Genomic DNA, 17,533 nt, shown 5'->3' on the forward strand with positions numbered 1-17,533 from the left:
CTCTCTCTCTCTCTCTCTCTCTCTCTCTCTCTCCCCCCCCACCCCCATCTAGCTAGCTATCATATATTTTTCCTAGAATCAGAGGTTTTAGAAATATAAAGGATCTCAGAAATCATCAGTTCCACATTTTTCAAGTTCTGGTAGATGACAGATTGTAATTATTATAGAAAACATGGGCTACCAAAAATTCTTAATTTTTAAAATCCACAGACTTAAAAAAATCAACTCTTTCCCCTTGTCCTTCATCCTACATCCTGCTCTTCCCCAACTTTCTTCTCCTTCCCTGACTCTTACCCTTCAAGACCAACCATACTGAGTTTGTAGTCAGTCTCTGAAGTTAGAGGAGTTGGCTTTCATTACCACCTCCATCACAAACTTTGTCACCTTATCTTTGAGAACTTCTTGGGTCTCATTTTCCTTATCTGTAAAACTGAGGGATTTGGACTAGATGCCCTATGTGTTGAGGTTTCTTACAACTCTACGGCTATAGTCCTGTTAAATTAAATCAAGTCTGTACAACATGTAAAGAAGCAACCAGAAAAGAATGATAAGAGTTGGCATTTATAGAATTCTTTACAGGTTTACAAACTGCTTTCTTCACAAGAGCCCTGTAAGGTAGGTACAAATATTATTGTCTGCATTTTAGAAATGGGGCAGCTAAGGCTCTGGGAGATGGAAGTGACTTGCATGAACAGACTAGTTCTAGAATGCTGTTAGGAGAATAGCATTTATACCACTCTTCAGAGTTTGTAAAACACTCCACAGATAATATCTCGTTTGATCCGCACAACCAACCCTAGGAGGTAGGTGCTATTATAATTATTCCCATTCACACATATGGAAACTGAGGCAGACAGAGGTTAAGCTATTAGCCCAGGGGTGTCTAAGGTAGGAATCAAACTCAAGGTTTTCCTCCCTCCTAGTCCTGCACTGCATATGATAACAGCCTAAGAAAGGCAAGATCCAAAGAAGGAAACATTGAATATTTGGCATTTACAGGTAGCGTATAAACTAACTATTGTTTACTTTGTTGACCTATTTGCAGACCTCTGGACCAAAAAAATGGAAAGATCTGAATTCCAGAGCTTTCTCTCCCCACTCCACCCCCATTAATTTATGGGAAGACTTTGGAAAAATCACCTTCACTGTATATTTCTCCTTAAGTAAAAAAGGAATATCATGTGCCCTTCACTAAATTTTATTAGCCATTTTTAAAGGTGAAAGGAGATAGTTTATATGAAAGAATTTGGGGGCTTCTTAGAAAAAAATTATATCTAGAAATCAAGCTGTTTCCTGCAGCTGTTGCTGTTGTTAATGATAATGTCATCAGCTTGAGCGAATTTCTGCTCCTTGGAAGATTTAACTGTGGGAGAAGCCCAGCCTTATTTTGATAAAGTTCTTTTAAAGCCACTGGGAAGAGAGGATTAAGATTTATTCTAAATTTTTCAATAAAGATTTTAGAATCTCTAAGAAACTTGGATCTCTATAACCACAGCTGCTTCTCTGAGTTAAAAAACCTCTTCTTAGAATTGCTTGGTTTTCACAGCTGATAAATTTTTTCCTAGGGTGTTTGCTATAAAGGGAAATTCCAGTTCTTATAACTCTGCTCTGCTGTGGCAGCAGTCAGTCAGTCAGTCCATAAGCATGTATTAAGCAACTACTCTGCTGTAGGCACAGTGGTAGGAACTGGGGTTACAAAGACAAAAATGAAGCAGTCTCCGGGGAGCAGCAACCTATGCATCTAAAAGCAGATGCCTAATTTAGACAAAACCAATACAAGGCGATTTGGGGAGATGAAGAAACACTAGCAGCTGGGACAGTGGTACGGTGGGGAATCAGTAATGACCTCCTGTAAGAGGCGGTGTGGAGCACATCCTGACCATTCTTTGAGTTTTCCAATCCAGTCAGGTGCTAGGTATGCCATGTATAATCTCATTGACTTTCTTATCAGGCTGAATTTTTTTGGAGGGGGAAGGGAAGGGTAAGGCACTCAGGTTCAGTGACTTGCCCAAGGTCACGCAGCTAGTAAGCGTCAGTTGTCTTGAGGCCGTATCTGATCTCGGGTCCTCCTGGAGACTCCAGAGTTGGTGCTCTGTCCACTGTGCAACCTAATGCCCCTCAGGCTGATGTCGTCTTCCTCAGTTCTGTCTTCCTCAAACCTACAAGAGTTATTCATTGAGTAGGCACCTTAGGCTACATTAGCCAAGACTTCTGAATAGGAAGTGTTCTGTGGAAGGGTCAATGTTAAGACTGAGTATCGGGGATCTAGGCGCTCTTCTAGTGATCTAGTCTATAACCTTGGCAATCATTCATTCATATAATCCCTCTAGAATGTTTGGAGGGCTCCTCCTCCTCCTCAAGAAGTATTAATTGGGCGCCTGCTGTCTACAAAGCACTGTCCTCTGGGGGGCAGGTAAGGACATAAAATCAAATCGAATCCTATAAGTCAATGAAATTGTAGTCCAGTTAGGAAAGATAGATCCATATATTTAGGGCTAGAAGGGATGTTACAGTTCATAATGCCATAGATTTCGCTGTTATGGAAGATGAGACTGGGATATTAGAGGTCATCTATTCTGATGCTCTGTTTTTTAGATAAAGAAGTGGTTGAGTTATGTGCCCAAGGCTACATAGGTAACAAGTGGCAAAAAAACAGAACTAGAAATCAGTGCTCCTGAATTCCATCCCAGAGTTCTTTTCATTAAAGCACCGTGGCTTTCACTTTTAAAACTGATTCTTCCTGCCCAGTTTATATCTTTGGAACATTGTGTATCTTTAACATTTGCAAGCTAGGTTTTGATAATGGACTGTTACCAGGCTGTGCTTGAATCATTTCCAGCTTGACTGACGTAGCTCGTGCCTTTGTGATCTCAGGGTCATCATCACCATCATATAATTTAGCTTGTGACTGTGCTTGAGTGGAGGTGGGAAAGTGGTTGTTGTACTTGGGGGACAGTGGTAGACCGGTGTGGCTGGAGCAGAAAGGGTGGAAAAATAAAGCTGAAAAAGTAGATTAGGGAATACTGTTTTTCATTTAATTGAAGCCCCTGCCCCATTGTATTGTCTTATTTTCTTAGACAACATGTAAACATTCCAAAGGATAGATAATTTTCTGTAGTCTTAAAGGATTAGGTGTATTGCTTTATTATGCATTCTGCTTGGATATCATTTTAGAGAACTGGAGTGGAACAGATCTTGTCAGCTCTTGTGGCATTGACCATGGATGGATAGAGATGGAAGCCTTAGAGATAAGTGTACATCATTTCAGAGACTTAAGGGGGTGGGGGGGCAGAGAAGGTAGTAATGGCATTAGTGCGCTCTTGTTGACATCCCAGGCAGCTTTTTCATGGTAGCCAAAGGACACTAACTACTCTTGAGAGAGGATGGAAAATTCTACTTGGAGTTAAAATATGCTTAAATCTGATTAAAATATAGAGTTTATTCCTCAGATGAACAAGCAAGATAAGAAACTGGACCTCATGTGGAAAACCTTTGACTCTCCAGAGACCCGAGTTTAAGCTCTTGTCTTCAGACTTTATGACCTAATGAATTTGGCAGGAACATCCTTTGTCCACATCGCTAAAACACCAGGCAGCCTAATATTTATGGGGTATGTTGCCCAGGGCACTTCAGTTTATCCCAGGATTGGATTAAGAAGGAGAGCAACAAAGAAGAAATTATCATAGCTGTGACCCAGTTTAAGAAGTCTATGTAATAACATTACAAAATGTTTTTCTTCCAAACAACCACTTCTCAACTCAATTTTAAAATAAAATTAATTGAAGCTAAAAGATCTTCATTGAAAAGGAAGGCTTCTAAGGAGTTTAAATTGCTTGTTGTATTGAAGGAAGTTGTGTTATCCTAGATGTTGCAATTTAAATTTTATCTACATGCTTGTTGTAGCTGCTTGTTCTTGAAAATGTTATATATGCCATCCTTTGCTATTTAATTTTTATATATGGCTAAACTTTCAGCTTTAAAGATATATTCATGGGGCGGCCAGTTGGCACAGTGAGTAAGAGCGCCGGCCCCAGAGTTGGGGGACCTGGGATCGGTTCTGGCCCCAGGTACTTAACACCCACACAAAATAACTGGCCGTGTAACCTTGAGCAAGTTACTTAACCCCAATTGCTTAAAAAAAAAAAAAAAGATATTCATGGGGATGCTTCCAAGGGATATTTCATACCATTTGGGACATTTGTTATCTAGAACATGTAAGTTCTAGGCTTTGAGCATGTTTGTGTATATGTGCATATATACATATATGTGTATATTTTGAATGAAATAAAGTATGCTAGGAAGTATTCTTCATTAATATATCTTTAAAGCTGAAAGTTCCCATATACATAAAAATTAAATGGTAAAGATGGCACGTTTATATATATATATATATATATATACACACATATGTATATATCACATGCATATGTAAAAACAGCTTTTAAAACAAAAACAGTTGTACAGTACCATCAATGAATGGTATTTTTAAGGGTGCAGTTTTCAGGTACAATAAGTCACACTTGTTCATAATGATATTTGTTTCACCCCCTGCTGGTCATATAGCAGCACTACACATTTGAAGACTGAATCTTGGGGGATATAGCTCTGTTAACTTGCATTAACTTCTGCAACTGAGATCATGAATCCAAAGAAAGGACTTAGAGGCTTTCTAATCCAACCCTCTCATTTAACAGTTGAGAAGAGTAAGACCTTGAGCATCTAAGTGATTTCCTCAAGGTCACATCGGAAGTGCTGGGGTTTGAACTTGGCACTGCTGGCACCCAGAACAGATTTTCACCTTGTACTACACTGACCCTGTATGCTGTACTGTACCATTCTCCACTATACGAAAATCCTTTGGAGTTATTTATGTTTTAAGCAATTAAATTTATTTTGGGATATATAATGGAGTATAAAATGTTTAGGAGAGTTTGTTTCATAATTTACCAACCTAACAATGAGTCTGCTCCCTGGTAATGTACTGAACCATTGTGTAATTACCTCAGAAGGCTGTTTTGAGAATTGAATGAGATAATGTCTATACATTAACTTTGTAAACTTTAAAGGCTTTCCTCCAGGGTACCTCCAACTCTTAGTGCAGTTTAAAGTTTTAATAACTACTCTCATCCACATTGTTATCATAGTGCCTTGTGGGGGAAATTTCTTAACTTTCTACTGAACTTTGAAACATACAGTTAGTTTACTGTCAGGAGTTCAGAAAAATTCAGTAATATAACTATAACAACAATAATAGATGAAATTTTTACATGGTTCATTAAGGTTTGCAAAATATGTTCATTTTTTATCTAATTTGATCTAGAACATTTCTGTGAAGTGGGTACCATAATTATCATCCTAGTTTTACAGATTAGAAAACTGAGGCTCATAGAGTTTAAGTGAATTGCACATGGCCCCACATAAACTAGTAAGTGTTGGATTTGGACAGATCTTACCCAATTCCAAATCCACAGCTTTTTATTAATATCCTCATTGCCCTACTCTCACTTCTTCCCATAGCCAGTTTGTATCACATGTGCCCTCTTCTTCCTGTGACACTACAGCCACCCTGGTACAAGCACCTCATTACCTCATAACTGGACTATTGTAATACCTTTCTGATTTGTCACCTGTGTTAAGCTTCCCACTCCAATCCATTCCTCACTCATTTATTGAAATGATCTTCCCAAATGACTAATTTAATCTTATCAATCTTCCCCCTCTCCCCAACTCCAGTGGCTCCCTATTTCTTCCTGAGATCAAATATAAAAGTTCATCATGACCTTGCCCCTCCTGTCTTTCCAGTATTCTCCCACCTTCCTCCCCTCCATGTACATCAGTGATAATGGACTCCTGGCTGTTCTTCACACAAGACATTCCATTTTCTAATTCTGTATTTTTGCTGGCTGTTCCCTCGTAGCTGAAATTCTTTCTTTCTGGAAAGCCTTCTGGCTTCCTTCAGTCCCAGTAAAATCCTGCCTTCTGCAAGAATCCTTTCCTGCTCATGAGGATGGTAAATGCCATCCACATCCAGAGAAAGAATTATGGAGTCTGAATGCAGAGCAAAGCAGACTATTTTCTTTTTTGTTTTGTTTTTTCTTTCTCATGGTCTTTCCCATTCGTTATAATTCTTCTATGCAATATGACTAATGTGAAAATGTATTTAATAGAAACGTATGTGTAGAGCCTTATCATGTTGCATGCTGGCTTGGAGAAGGAGGGAGAGAAAATTTAGAACTTATGGAAGTGAATGTTGAAAACTAAAAATAAATAAATTAACAAATTAAAAAGAAAAAAAGGAATCCTTTCCTGGTCATTCTTACTGCTGGTATCTTCTCCTTAAGATTATCTCTGGTTTGCCCTGTAATAGCTTGTTTGTATATAGTTGTTTGTCTTGTTTCCCTTCCTTATTACAAAGACTGTCTTTTGGTTTGATTTGTATGCTTAGGACTTAGTACAGTGGCTGACAGATAGTCGGCTCTCAATAAATACTTGTTGGCTTGGCATCCAATATAAACCTTGTAGAATATGTTTGTAGCCTTAAGTATAATAAAGTTTATAATCCTCATTCCCTGAATGTTCATGACACAAAAACAAAAATTTAATTTATGAGGGCGCCTATCTTCTCTTTGCTTGATCACCCATCGTGAAAGCCAGAGAAAACATCTTCATAGACATCCAGTTAGTTTTGCAATAGCTAACTCTGTAACTTGCTATAGGTAGGTCATATATCAGAGGGAACTCTTGTTAAAAATGAAAATCAATGGGCATCATAAATTTTCCACCTGGTAGATCACAATATACTGAAGCTCTATAATATCTTAACAGTATTTTCAGTGGCCTAGTACAGTTGGGCACTTGGAATGAAGTCTCTTCACATTGGTGCCCTTCCTGAGCAGATTCCCATAAGTCTGGCACACACTGACCTCTGCTGGTATGGCCTGCTCACTACTTTTCCCTCACAGTATTTTGGTCAGTTATTCATTGCTTCCCTAGTCATGTCTTTACTCTGCTTCCTTGTTCTTTTCACATGTCTTTACTGGTCTGATCAGCTGGGCTTTCCGTTGATGGGTTCTTCTCTAAGCTGGAGCACTTTCACTCACCCAAAGAACCCATAGCTGAAAGTCTGTGTATGAAAAGTTAATAATAATAATTATTAAATGTTAATAATAACAACAAGCTTTAAGCCTTATAAAGTACATTCCTTGAAACATCCTTGTGAGTTCGGCTCTGTAATTATTATTTTTTTCCACTTTACAGATGAGGGAACTGAGGCTCAGAAAGGCTAAGCAGTTTATCTAGGATATAAATTATTGGGAGTGGTAAATGCCTTGCAAATACAGGGAGTGAGGAAGAGGAGGGACAGAGTCCTCTGAAAGAAGTGCTTTCAGATCTCCCCATGTACTGCTTCTTCTCCATTAAAAGTGCCTTGTAAAGTCTAGGCAATGCTTTGGTCTCTTTGGGCTTCAGCAGCCTCATGACTGAAATGGTAGGACTGTACTAGATGATCTCCCAAGGCCTCTCTGGCTTTAAAATCCTGTGGTTTTATGTTTTGATTTCAAGATGAGCCACTTGTGCCTCTTTAAAGTTGGCAAACCATTGAAAGTTCTGTTGTCTTAAACTTCCTTCTTTCACCAAGCTTCCCTTCTCATTTCTGGAATTGTCTGAACTCATGTTACGTCCACATCTACTCTCGTTTTATGATTGATTTTATTTTCATAAACAATATTATTTATTTTGATTTTTGTAGTTTAAAACCTGAGGAGCTAAAACCAATTGAACCTGACAACCTGACCCAGTCTAACAATGTTACCTGCATTATGATGCCTTAATAAAGATTTATTCATTTTCTATTCACAGAGTTAATAGCCATAACTGACTATAGCTTAATGTTCTTATTCTCTTTGTCTCATTTTAATATTAATTCTTCTCCTTAAATGGTCATGCAGTCATGGAAATGGTGTATTAAATCTTATTTCTTCCACCCCTCAAATCTTTGCAACAATAATAGTAACTGGCATTTTTATATAGGCTTAATTTTACAGAGCAGTACTTTATTATCTTTAAATCATAACACTGTCCAACAAAGTGTTGTCCCTGCTTTACAGATAAAAAAAACTGAGTTTCAGAGGTTAAATGATTTGCTCATCGTCACAGAGGTGATAAACATCTGTAATACAAAAGGATATTAAAATTTTCTTCTACTTGTATACATTTCACTGTTAGAATTTATTGTGGAATTTTCTTAGTGCTGTGAAAGGGAGATCAGAATTTCTTCTGCTGAGTCCTAGAGGAGTTTAATGAATAATTAAACACACAGCTAGTCAGGGATAGAGCCAGAACTATTCAGAGGGGACCTTCGAAGTAATCTGGTACAATTTCCTTGTTTTACAAATAAGAAAGCTGAGGTGCAAAGACATCAGTGACAACAAGGTTATGCATTTGGCCAGAACCCTGGTCTTCTGATAGCTTGTCTAGTGTTTTCTTTTGTGTTTTTTTTTCCTGTCTCCTTTATTGGGTCTGTAAATAAAATCACGTTATGATGTGGGCAGATAAGGTTTGCTCAATTAATGAATTGTTCTTTTCCTTGATTATATTAATTGTTTTATATTTTTCTTTCTTACAGAGTGCAAGGTTTGGCGAAATCCACTCAATCTATTTAGAGGGGCTGAATATAATAGGTAAGTGTTTGAAAAGTTTGATGAAATAAAGCTTTCTAGTTTAACTTGAGAACCAGTCTGGCATCCTGGCACCACTCCCCAGGAATCCTTGGCATGCCTTGCTGGGGACCCAGTTCTTTGTTGAGGAAACAGCCATGGTGACTTGTGATGGAGCCTGTGTGACAGGAAAACTATGGGTCTACAGCTGGAAGGGATCTTAGAAGTCATCTAGATCAGTCTCCTCATCTTGAATGTGAGAAAACTGAGGCCCAGAAAAGTTAAGTAAATGACCCAGGGTCACATAGGTGGCCAAGTTTGATTTTAAACCCAAGTCCCATGATGGCAAATTCTGTTTTCCTAAAAATGGAACACAGGAAGAAAATCAGCACGTCATGACAGCTCCCTTTCTGCTAGAATTTGGAAATATTGCTGACTGTTCTGTAAATATTTTTAGCACAGACAGGAATTTAAATGTCCTAATAGGAACTGTGATTTATATGGGCCTACCATTCCTCTAATGCTTTAGGCTACAGATGGATCACTGAATCAAAATGTTTTGAAACTTCTTAGTCACATATTAATAAAGAGGAATTACAGGAGACACATCTGAATTTAATTTAGTAAAGTAATTGGGCAAATTGGAGCATTTCCATGGCTTTTGAAAAATATTCCTATTCAATATCATTGGTTAATAAAAACTCTCTTTAGCACCTTGTCTGTGGCAAATAATAATTCAGGCCAGAGCTATAGAAAAAAATATCATTTTAATTGTTTCTTCCAGTACACAGCTCTGGAAGGGATGAAGATATGATTAAAACAAATTGTGAGCCATATATTTTTGTTTTATAAAACATAAAAATGTTTTAACGTATAGGTAATGTTGATATTCTTACACCTATGTAGATCAATGGCGTTTAGATCTTTTTGTTTCTCCCTCAGAAATATCTGACTGCCTTATCTTCCTTTATAGGTATACATGGGTAACAGGACGAGAACCTTTGACCTATTATGACATGAATCTTTCAGCACAGGACCATCAGACATTCTTTACGTGTGACACAGATCATTTGCGGCCTGCAGATGCAAGTAAGAAATGTGTTTCAGATACATTCTGCATAGAAATTATAAGGAAAAAAATCATAGAAGAAACCCCATTTTGGGAAGATCTTATTATCAAAGGTTCATACACATAAGGAGTACTTAAATTGGGGGACAAAATTCAAATTTTGTCCTTTTGTTATTTTATAGAAAGCTTTAACAAGCAATCAGCACATACTACCTACTATATGGCAAGACGCTGGTAGACACTGGGATGCAAATATAGAGACTGAAACAACCTGTACTTGTAAAGAGCTTACATTCTGTAATGGGGGAGACCACAAATACATATGTTAGTATGTATATAGAATAAACATAAAGGGAATAGTTAAAAATAAATACAAATTAGTTATGTGTGCAAGGGAAGTTAGGGAGGGGAGGCCTTTAGCAATTGGAGAGAATCAGCAAAGTCTTCATTCATGTGAAAGGTTATGCCTGAGCTGCTACTTGAAGGAAGAGAAGGATTCTGTGAGTTGGAGGTAAAAGGAAGTGCATTCCTGGAATGGAGAGGGGAGATGAAAATTATGTGAGGAGCAGAGGGAGAGAAGGCCAGTTTGGCTGGAGAGCAGAGTGTAGGAGGGGAAGTCATGTCCATTGAGGCTGGAAACACAGTCTAAGGCCAGGTGGTTGTGAAAGGTTTTTAGTGCTAAACACAGGAATTTATATTTTATCCCACTGGTAATTTGGGAACTATTGGAATTTTTATTGAATAGGGGAGTAACCTGATCAGATGTGTGTTAAAAAAAATGACTTTGGCAGCAGTGTGGAGGATGGAATAAAGTGCAGCAGGACCAGTTAGGTGGCCATTCCCATAATCTAGGTGAGAAGAGATGAAGGTCTGAACTAAAGTGAGAGCTAATGACCCAAAGTAGGGACCTTCCCTAATGCCTTTAAATGTGTTTTCATGTACAAAAATGAGAATTGCATTTAGGTTTGTGGGTTTTTTTTTTCAAACACAGTTGAAGCAAGTTACACTTAAGATTTAGAATCTGCCCCTGAGTGATTGAAGGAAAACACTTGGTTAGAACTTAAGAACTGGTGAATGTAAATGATAAGAGTTCCCTACTTTTTAGTTGATTTTGTCATCAGTCACCCTCCACTGAGCATCCAGGAGGCATATGTGGTAATGGCTGGAATACGTAACTGGGTCTGCTTTGTTTTGCAAAAGAAACCATTTCAAGGGAAACTTTCCATTCCTTCTGTGCCCAACAGGAGATGGCTATGTGTGTATGTGTGTGTGCATATAACAAAAATTTTCGATTTTTAAAAATTTCTCTACCTGCATGTCAACTCAAAAATGGGATAGCATGGCATTGTAATGTCCAGGGACTTGCAGCAAGCATTTTAGGTAGAGAAAAGACAAATATAAATGACGCTGTTGACTAAATTGGAAGGGAAGCTATCAATACCTTCAGTCTTCTGAGGACATAGAAGAATAAATATGTTTTTATTCTCACTTAAATTCAGTGACCAGGGACCTATTAGAAACTTTTTTTCCTTATTTTTTTGAGTCTTCAAATATATATTCTGTAGACACATCAGTGAACAAAGGCTTAATGGAATCCGAGTATGAAAGAGAATAGCAAATTCAATTGATTGTGTATCTTTAGGGAGACTGATTCTCTTGGTATGTAAAGTATTTTCTAATTCAAGCAGTTAATTAGATGTCACAGTATACTTGATTTCTTCTGATGCTTCTATAATGATTGACGTTTTTTTGTCTCTTTTATTTTAATAGTCATGCAGAAAGCCTGGAGAGAAAGGAACCCCCAAGCTAGAATTTCTGCAGCACATGAAGCCTTAGAGTTAAATGAGTAAGTGAGAAGAAGATTATGTCTTTTCTTAATCTCCATGATGAAAATTCCATCCTTGGCTGGAATACAGAGTTACCATTAATATCAGACTTAATAGACTGTGAATTTGAACTAGATAATTATATTGTAAGGAAATGAATTTTTAACAAAAAATTTTTTATCACAAACACATGAAGATGACATAGTAGATTTTTAGACCTAATTGAAATTCATGATGCCATGTAAATACAAAATTAGTATAATCACTTGCATTTTAAATAGGAGAAATTGTAACTGATTCAGAATTCTCTTTGGTGCTGTCATATTTTTTAGACATTATCCCTGCTAATGGGAGAAGCATACCACAGATATAAATAATGAAATATATATATGCATATATATATATATATATATATTTCAAAGCTATACAAAAACAAATGTTGCACTGATGGTGCTGTTAAACACATTAGAACCAGGTGCTAAGGGAGGTTGTGTGGTCTCCTTTGTAAATTTATAAGTAATGTCTTAAAAAAAAATAGAGAATTCCTCATATAGGCTTAAGAAAGTTTAAATCCAGTCCTGTGTGCAGTGATGGGGATTCATATTAAATTCAGCAAATATTTATTAAGTATCAGCTGTGAGCAGAGAAATGTTCTGTGGTTAAGGGGAGATACTCAACTTAGATCAGACATGGTCCCTTGTATATACTCATAGAGCTTATAGCCCAAAAGGGGGGGAGGGGGGCATGACACATAGACAAGTAAACTATAAAGAATAATAATATCCAATATTTAACATAATGTTTTATGGTTTAGAGATAGACAGATATGATGTTCTCCATTTTACTGATGTTAAGCCTGAAATTAAGTGATCAGCCTAATGTCGTATAACCAGTATTTGTGTTAGTCTTCTGAGTCCAAATCTGAAACCAAATCCATTATACCACATTATTCCACAAAGCTTCCTCTATCCCTCACATAAGTAAATAAGAAGTGTAAAGTGCCATGTGAGTTCAACAGCGATTCGTTTCACAGAGTAGGCAGCATTTGACTTTAATTTCAAAGGATGGGCAAATTGATTGTTTTGACAAGGTCCCTTCTGAAAGCAGAGTCTTGGAAAACAAGAACCTAGCCCCAACCCTCCTATAAATGATTGATTTAGCCCTTGTCCCTCACTGCCAATTACAAGGGCTATTTATCAGAAACAAAATTAGTCAGTAAATTTGGGTTTTATTTAGTATTTTTTTTCTCCCATGTGGTCTTATCAAGATGTTGGTAAACAGGAAAATGGATACAATAGAAAGATAAAATGTATTATCTGACCCAGGATAAATAGTACCTAATATTATTCGTTATTTCTCTATTACAATGTTTTATTTTCCAAAAGTCTGTTGACATCGTTAGAGAAGTATCTGTTTTACCACCAAACCTCCTATTGAGAATTTGTTAATTACTTATTTCTTTCTTACTAAGATTAAGTGGGGGGACATTATTAAAAGGATTTGGATCTTAACTCTAGGAAATGACAGTTGACTGTACTATAGCTGGAAAGGAGTCTGAGCTATCAGAAATTGAAAATCCTAGATGTTGTTTTCATTATTTCCAAAATAAATAGTGATCCTTACATAATTCTAGAGATTGAAGGAACCTTACAGGCGTTAGTTCACCCTGTACTTGACCAAGAATCCTTTTCATGACCTCCCTGACCAGTGGCCATTCAGCCTGCACATTATGTTCTCTAGTGAGGAAGACGGCACTGATCATCTTGATGAAGTGTCCATTATATAGAGCCTGACTCTTCCTCAGTAACTTCCCTCCATCCTCCTAGATTTGCCTTCTGGGTTAAGAAGGACAAATCTAATCCCTTGTCCATGGGGCAACCCTTCAGATATGTGAAGATACAACCATGTCCCCACCTAAATCTTCTTTTCTCTAGACTGTGCATCTCCATCTCCTTCATCTAGTCCTTGTATGACATGATTTCATGACCCTTTGCCATCTTGGTTGCTTTCCAGTTTATTAACGTTCCTCCCTAAAACTAAATGCCTAGAACTGCAAACACAATGTTCTAGATGTTGTCTGGCCAGAGTATAACAATGATATCATCTTCCTAGTTCTACATATTACACCTTTCTTAGGACAGCCAATATTGCTTTGGCTTGTTTTGGCTGCCATATCCCACTATTGACACAAATTGAGCTTATAGTCCATTAAAACCCACAAATCTATTTTGCATGAACTGTTATGGACATGGATCTCTCTCCCATATTGTACTTGTTAAGCTTGATTTTTTTGGACTCCAAAAATAGACCTTTTCATTTATCTCTCTTAAATTGAATCTTATGAAATTTAGTCCAGTATTCCAGCATACTAAGTTCTTTTTGGGTCCTGACTCTGTCATCCATTATCTTAGCTATCTTTCTCATTTTTGCATCATCAATAAGTTTACTAATTTAGGGCCAGGACTAACTAGGTAAGTCCAGTGATTTAGGCTCAAGGGGTGGGATTCAGTTAGGCATTTGTGAACCATAAAAATGCAATAAGACCAATGTTACTAACAAGGAATTTAAAGGATATAGCCACAGAATTAAAAAGAGATAAAATTCTACCAACTTATCAGTCACCAGTTCAGGAACCCTGGAAAGTGACCTGCAGGCAGGTGGAGTTTAGAAATAACTTAAGATGCAATACTTTAAGTGGTTACTCCTTACCCCAAACTCCCAAAAGACCACCCTATGTCTTGACTGATGGAGCTACTGCCAGCTAGAGAAAACCTTTGGGGAAGCTGGGAAAGAGAGAAGAATAAGAAGGTAAGGATTAGAGGATAAAAGGGAAAGCAAAAGGACCATTTCTTGGCTAGAGCAGTGGAAGTATGGAATGCTCCAATGCAACTGGCCTACCATTCTTCCCCAGCAATGGCTCCGACACTCATCCACATCCTTGTTGGCCACTGAATGTGGTATTGGAGTTAGGAGAACCTGGGCTCAAATCCCATCTCAGATACTGACCTTGGGCAAATCACTTAAACTCTTTGTATCTCAGTTTCTTAACTTGTAAAGTGGGAGGGTTGAACTTAATGGACCAATGCTTAGCACAATGCCTGGTACATAATAGATGATTAATAAATGTTTACTGATTGATTGGCCTCTAATGCACCTTCTAGCTCTAATCTTATGATCCTGTAATCTTAGGCCTCACTTTACGTTCATATCAATTCATAGTGACTGCTCCTTTGATCTCATCATTCAACCAATTTTGATTCTAACTGCAACATACTTTCCACAGAGTATAATATGAGAGACTTTGTCAGATGTTTGAATATATCTAGTCAAACTCTATCTACACATTACCTTATTATATCCTTCTAGTTTCTTTATTGTAAAAAAGGGAACAAAGTTAGTCTGACAGTAGACTGTGAGCTTCTTGAGGGTCAGGACAGGTTTGTTTTTGTCATTGTGTCTCTGACACCTAGGACAGTACCTGCCACATACTAAATGCTTAAGAAACGTCTATTGAGGGGCAGCCAGGTGGCGCAGTAAGTAAGAGCACTGGCCCCAGCGTCCGGAGACCTGGCATTGGTTCCAGCCTCAGATAATTAACACCCACACAAAATAACTGGCCATGTAACCTTGAGCAAATTACTTAACCCCAATTGCTTAGGAGTGGTCAGGTGGTGCAGTGAGTAAGAGCTCCGGCCCCAACGTCAGGAGACCTGGGATTGGTTCTGGCCTCAGATACTCAGCTCCCACACAAAAATAACTGGCCGTGTAGCCTTGAGCAAGTTGCTTAACCCCAATTGCTTAAAAAAAAAAGAAATCTATTGAATAAGTGACTTATTCTTAGTGGAGTCATAGAAACATTTTGATTTCTGCTTCCTTCCCAAGATAGGTAGATGTTTATTACTCATTCATTAAATAGCACGTTCTCGAAATTAATTCCTTGACCAAAGTTTTCAAACTGTTCTTTCTTCTACTTTCTCAAAATTGGGAAGTTCGCCCTTCTCTAGTACCATGGCACTTCTCCTTTCCTTTATGAGTTCTTCAATACTCACTCGGTATTTTTTCAGTATCCTGGGAAGTAGTTCATCTGGGTCTGGTGACTTGAACTTATTAAGGGCAGTTATGTACTGACTTTCATGTTCCTTATCTTAATTTTTGACTCTCAGCCATTTTTGTTCTGTCTTTCCCAGTCCAAAGTTCATTATTCCTTGCAGAGAAAACAGAAACAAAATGTGAATTGAGCAGGATTCTAGATTTGGAGCTGGAAGGGGTCTCTGAAAATGTCCAGTAGAGTTTTTACACAGTTCACAGATGAAGAAACTGAGGGTCAGAGAAGTTGAATGATTTGCCCATATAGGTGGTATAAGTGAATTCAAATGCAGGATTTAAATCTATGTTTTCTGGCTCCAAAGAAAATGCTCTTTTCATTGGACCATAAGTAGATCTACTTTCTCTTTGTCACACACACACACACACACACACACACACATATATTCTGTCTAGCCCAAATAGCAGTTATGTCCCTTTTTTGTTCTTTCCTCTAAAACAGCTAAATAATATTGTTTTTCTTATCCTTAGTGTTCCTTGTTGGTTTTAACTCATTTTTAGCTTTAGCATTCTTGATATTATGTATAAAGAAGGGTAGTGGAGTGGATGGAGTTTTGGACTCCTAGTCAGGAAGATATGAGTTTAAATTCCATATCACAACCTCTCTGAAGTATCTTAAAATAATTGTAATAATGCCAGCAGTACCTGCTATGTAGGGCTGTTGTGAGACACAAGTGAGATTTAAAGTGTTTTGTGACTTTTTATAAATATTAGTTGTTGTTACCATCTTAGTATTTCATAAAATGATCCCTCAGTGTTTTCGAGTGAAAATTTCAAGAGTTGTGTTTTCAAGATTTTTTTTACAAGATTGTGTAATCGCTAGAACAAATTTCCTTATTGTTTATTTGAACTGATAAAACCATTCATCTCAATATTGTCTTCTTCTGTGCCATTTTAATGTACTGAAAGAAGCACATCAAGATCTGACATGTTTTAATGTTTAATAGGATTCCTTTGTCACTGATGATGACAAGAAATCATTACAAAAATTCTGACGTGCATTCCATTTTTGTTTCAGTTTCAGCTGTGAATACCCCTGGGTTAAGGAGACTCAATTGGGATTCACCCCAAGCTTTTTGTAGAGCTCCATTTACCATAAGTTGCCCAAACAAAATATCCCTCTCTGACTACTAGTCCCCTATATAGTTTGTCTCATCTGTTACCATATATAAACTACTAGAGGGTAGGAGGGCCTATCTCTGCTTTTGTATTAGTATCCAGAGCTTTGGTAGAATATTTAATACATAGTACTTCGTAATGCTTTTCTCCCCTTCTTTCTCCCTCTCTCCTTTCCTTCCTCTTTTTTTCCCTCTATTAACGTCTTCCTTTCTCTCTTCCTCTCTTTCCTTGTTTTGTGAAGTCACAAGGTAGCAGTTGTAGATTTGGAAGCAGGCCATCCTGCCACTTATCTTACAGATGAGGAAATTGAGGCAGAGAGGGAGAGAGAAAGGGAGAGGCTAAGTGACTTACTCTAGGATGTTCAGGTCAATGTCAGCCAGGATTTAAACTCAAGTCCTCCAATCCAATCTATCAGTCTTTCGCCTATACCATGCTTTCTCTGCTCATAATCTTCCACCACCACCCTTTCCATATGAGTTTGTCATCTTAACCAGTGTTATCTCTGCCATTAGTCTCTGCTTGGAAAAAACAGCGAGTGTTTATACTGCCTAATGTGGTTTCTAGACTCTTTTGACTTCAGTAGGACTATTCCATGGGTGACAGTGTGGTGTAGTGGATAGGGAGGCAGGCAGCAGTATGTAATAGAGAGGGTATTGGACCTCGAATCAGGAAGACCTGAGTTTGAATGCTGCCTCACACCCTAATTAGCTTTGTGAACCTGGGCACATGTGTATCTATGATCCCATTTTAAACTTTTGTAG

At 37.7% G+C, this 17,533-nt stretch overlaps 1 protein-coding gene across 4 annotated transcripts in view; it reads left to right on the plus strand.

Annotated features, from left to right (window-relative positions):
- The window catches only part of ST7 (suppression of tumorigenicity 7), a 290,187-nt gene that overhangs the window by 173,080 nt on the left and 99,574 nt on the right, over window positions 1-17,533 (plus strand). For all 4 annotated transcript variants that reach the window (XM_069107083.1, XM_069107082.1, XM_069107086.1 and 1 more), the window contains exons 4-6: window positions 8,624-8,678; window positions 9,628-9,743; window positions 11,494-11,569. In XM_069107083.1, the coding sequence (XP_068963184.1) occupies window positions 8,624-8,678; window positions 9,628-9,743; window positions 11,494-11,569 (247 nt within the window). The remainder of the gene's footprint in view (window positions 1-8,623; window positions 8,679-9,627; window positions 9,744-11,493; window positions 11,570-17,533) is intronic.

This window comes from Petaurus breviceps, unplaced genomic scaffold (genome assembly GCF_028583685.1).
Source record: "Petaurus breviceps papuanus isolate PSGF00001 unplaced genomic scaffold, PetGlider_PUasm1.0 84, whole genome shotgun sequence".
In the NCBI taxonomy this organism is placed as follows: Eukaryota; Metazoa; Chordata; class Mammalia; order Diprotodontia; family Petauridae; genus Petaurus; species Petaurus breviceps.